This window comes from Pseudomyrmex gracilis, unplaced genomic scaffold (genome assembly GCF_002006095.1).
Source record: "Pseudomyrmex gracilis isolate BER0280 unplaced genomic scaffold, ASM200609v1 scaffold_109, whole genome shotgun sequence".
Lineage (NCBI taxonomy): Eukaryota > Metazoa > Arthropoda > Insecta > Hymenoptera > Formicidae > Pseudomyrmex > Pseudomyrmex gracilis.
Genome location: NW_018020693.1, coordinates 210,601 through 211,671, shown reverse-complemented (window position 1 = coordinate 211,671; position 1,071 = coordinate 210,601). Strand labels below are relative to the sequence as shown.

General features: G+C 56.2%; 1 protein-coding gene across 2 annotated transcripts in view; it reads right to left on the bottom strand.

Moving 5' to 3' along the window:
* Positions 1–813, bottom strand: part of LOC109856143 (GATA-binding factor C-like) — a 53,130-nt gene extending 52,317 nt beyond the window's left edge. For both annotated transcript variants that reach the window (XM_020431096.1, XM_020431097.1), the window contains exon 1: positions 168–813. In XM_020431096.1, the coding sequence (XP_020286685.1) occupies positions 168–813 (646 nt within the window). The remainder of the gene's footprint in view (positions 1–167) is intronic.
* Between the last annotated feature and the right edge of the window lie 258 nt (positions 814–1,071).

The following is a 1,071-nucleotide window of genomic DNA, read 5'->3' as shown; positions in this document are numbered from 1 at the left end:
CGCGCCACCGCCACCGCCGCCACCGCTACCGCCGCCGCCACTACCACCGCCGCCGCCGGCAGGAACGCCGTTGTTACTCTGATACGCGTCTTGCTGTTGTTGTTGCTGCTGCTGTTGCGAGGCGCTCGCCTGTTGGCTGCCCGTCACATTGCCGGACTGGTTATTACCTTCTCGCTGTTTCACCTGACCGGCCGACGAGCCATTCGCACCGGTTGGACCGTTGCTGCCATTGTTCGAGCCGTTGTGCTGCTGATGCGGCGGCGAAGGCGCTCCGTGATGATGGCCGAGCATCACCGCCGGCTTGATGTCACACGAGCTCGCACCGGACGCCCCTAGCGCATCTTGGTGGTGCATGAACGCGCCCATCACAGCCGCATGAGCGACCGCCGCTTGGTACTCGCTGGTGGTACCACCGGCTAGTCCGGAGAGAGGGTTGCCACTGTTATTATTATTGTTGTTGGCGCTCGTGGAGTTATTGTTGTTATTATTCGTACTAGAGGTTGTGCTGGCGGTTATGCTATCGGGAGTAGCATCCTTGGGCGGCGTTGGCGGAAAGGAGAAGAGATGATGGCCGGTACCGCCGCCACCGTGACTCGACAGACTTCCTGATGTGGGCGGCAGCGAGGATCCCAGGGGACTCTGCGGCTTCTCGTCGCTCACGGTACCGCCCGTGGTCGCCGTCGTTGCGGGAAATCCCCAGGGTGTCTTCGAGGTGTCCGCGCTGCTGCCGGACAGCCACGGAAGAACCGAACTATGAAAGTGCGGCCGGCAGACCTGGCTCACCGGGCCGCTCGACACGCCGCTGCCCGACATCCTTGCTGAAAAGCAAACATAACGCAGCAAGTTAAACGAAATGTTGCGTAACGCGCACATATCGTGTTGCAAGTGCAATAAATCGTGTTTATTTGATTTATATTGCTCTCTGCAACATCTATATTTCATATGTATTCTATAATATTATCGATGAAGCGTCATTGTGTCTTTGTTCAATCAATTTGTTCCATCCTACGTTCGAACGTATTGATCCGACTTCTGATCTAATCAAAAAATAAATATCTTATTGGCGCGTTG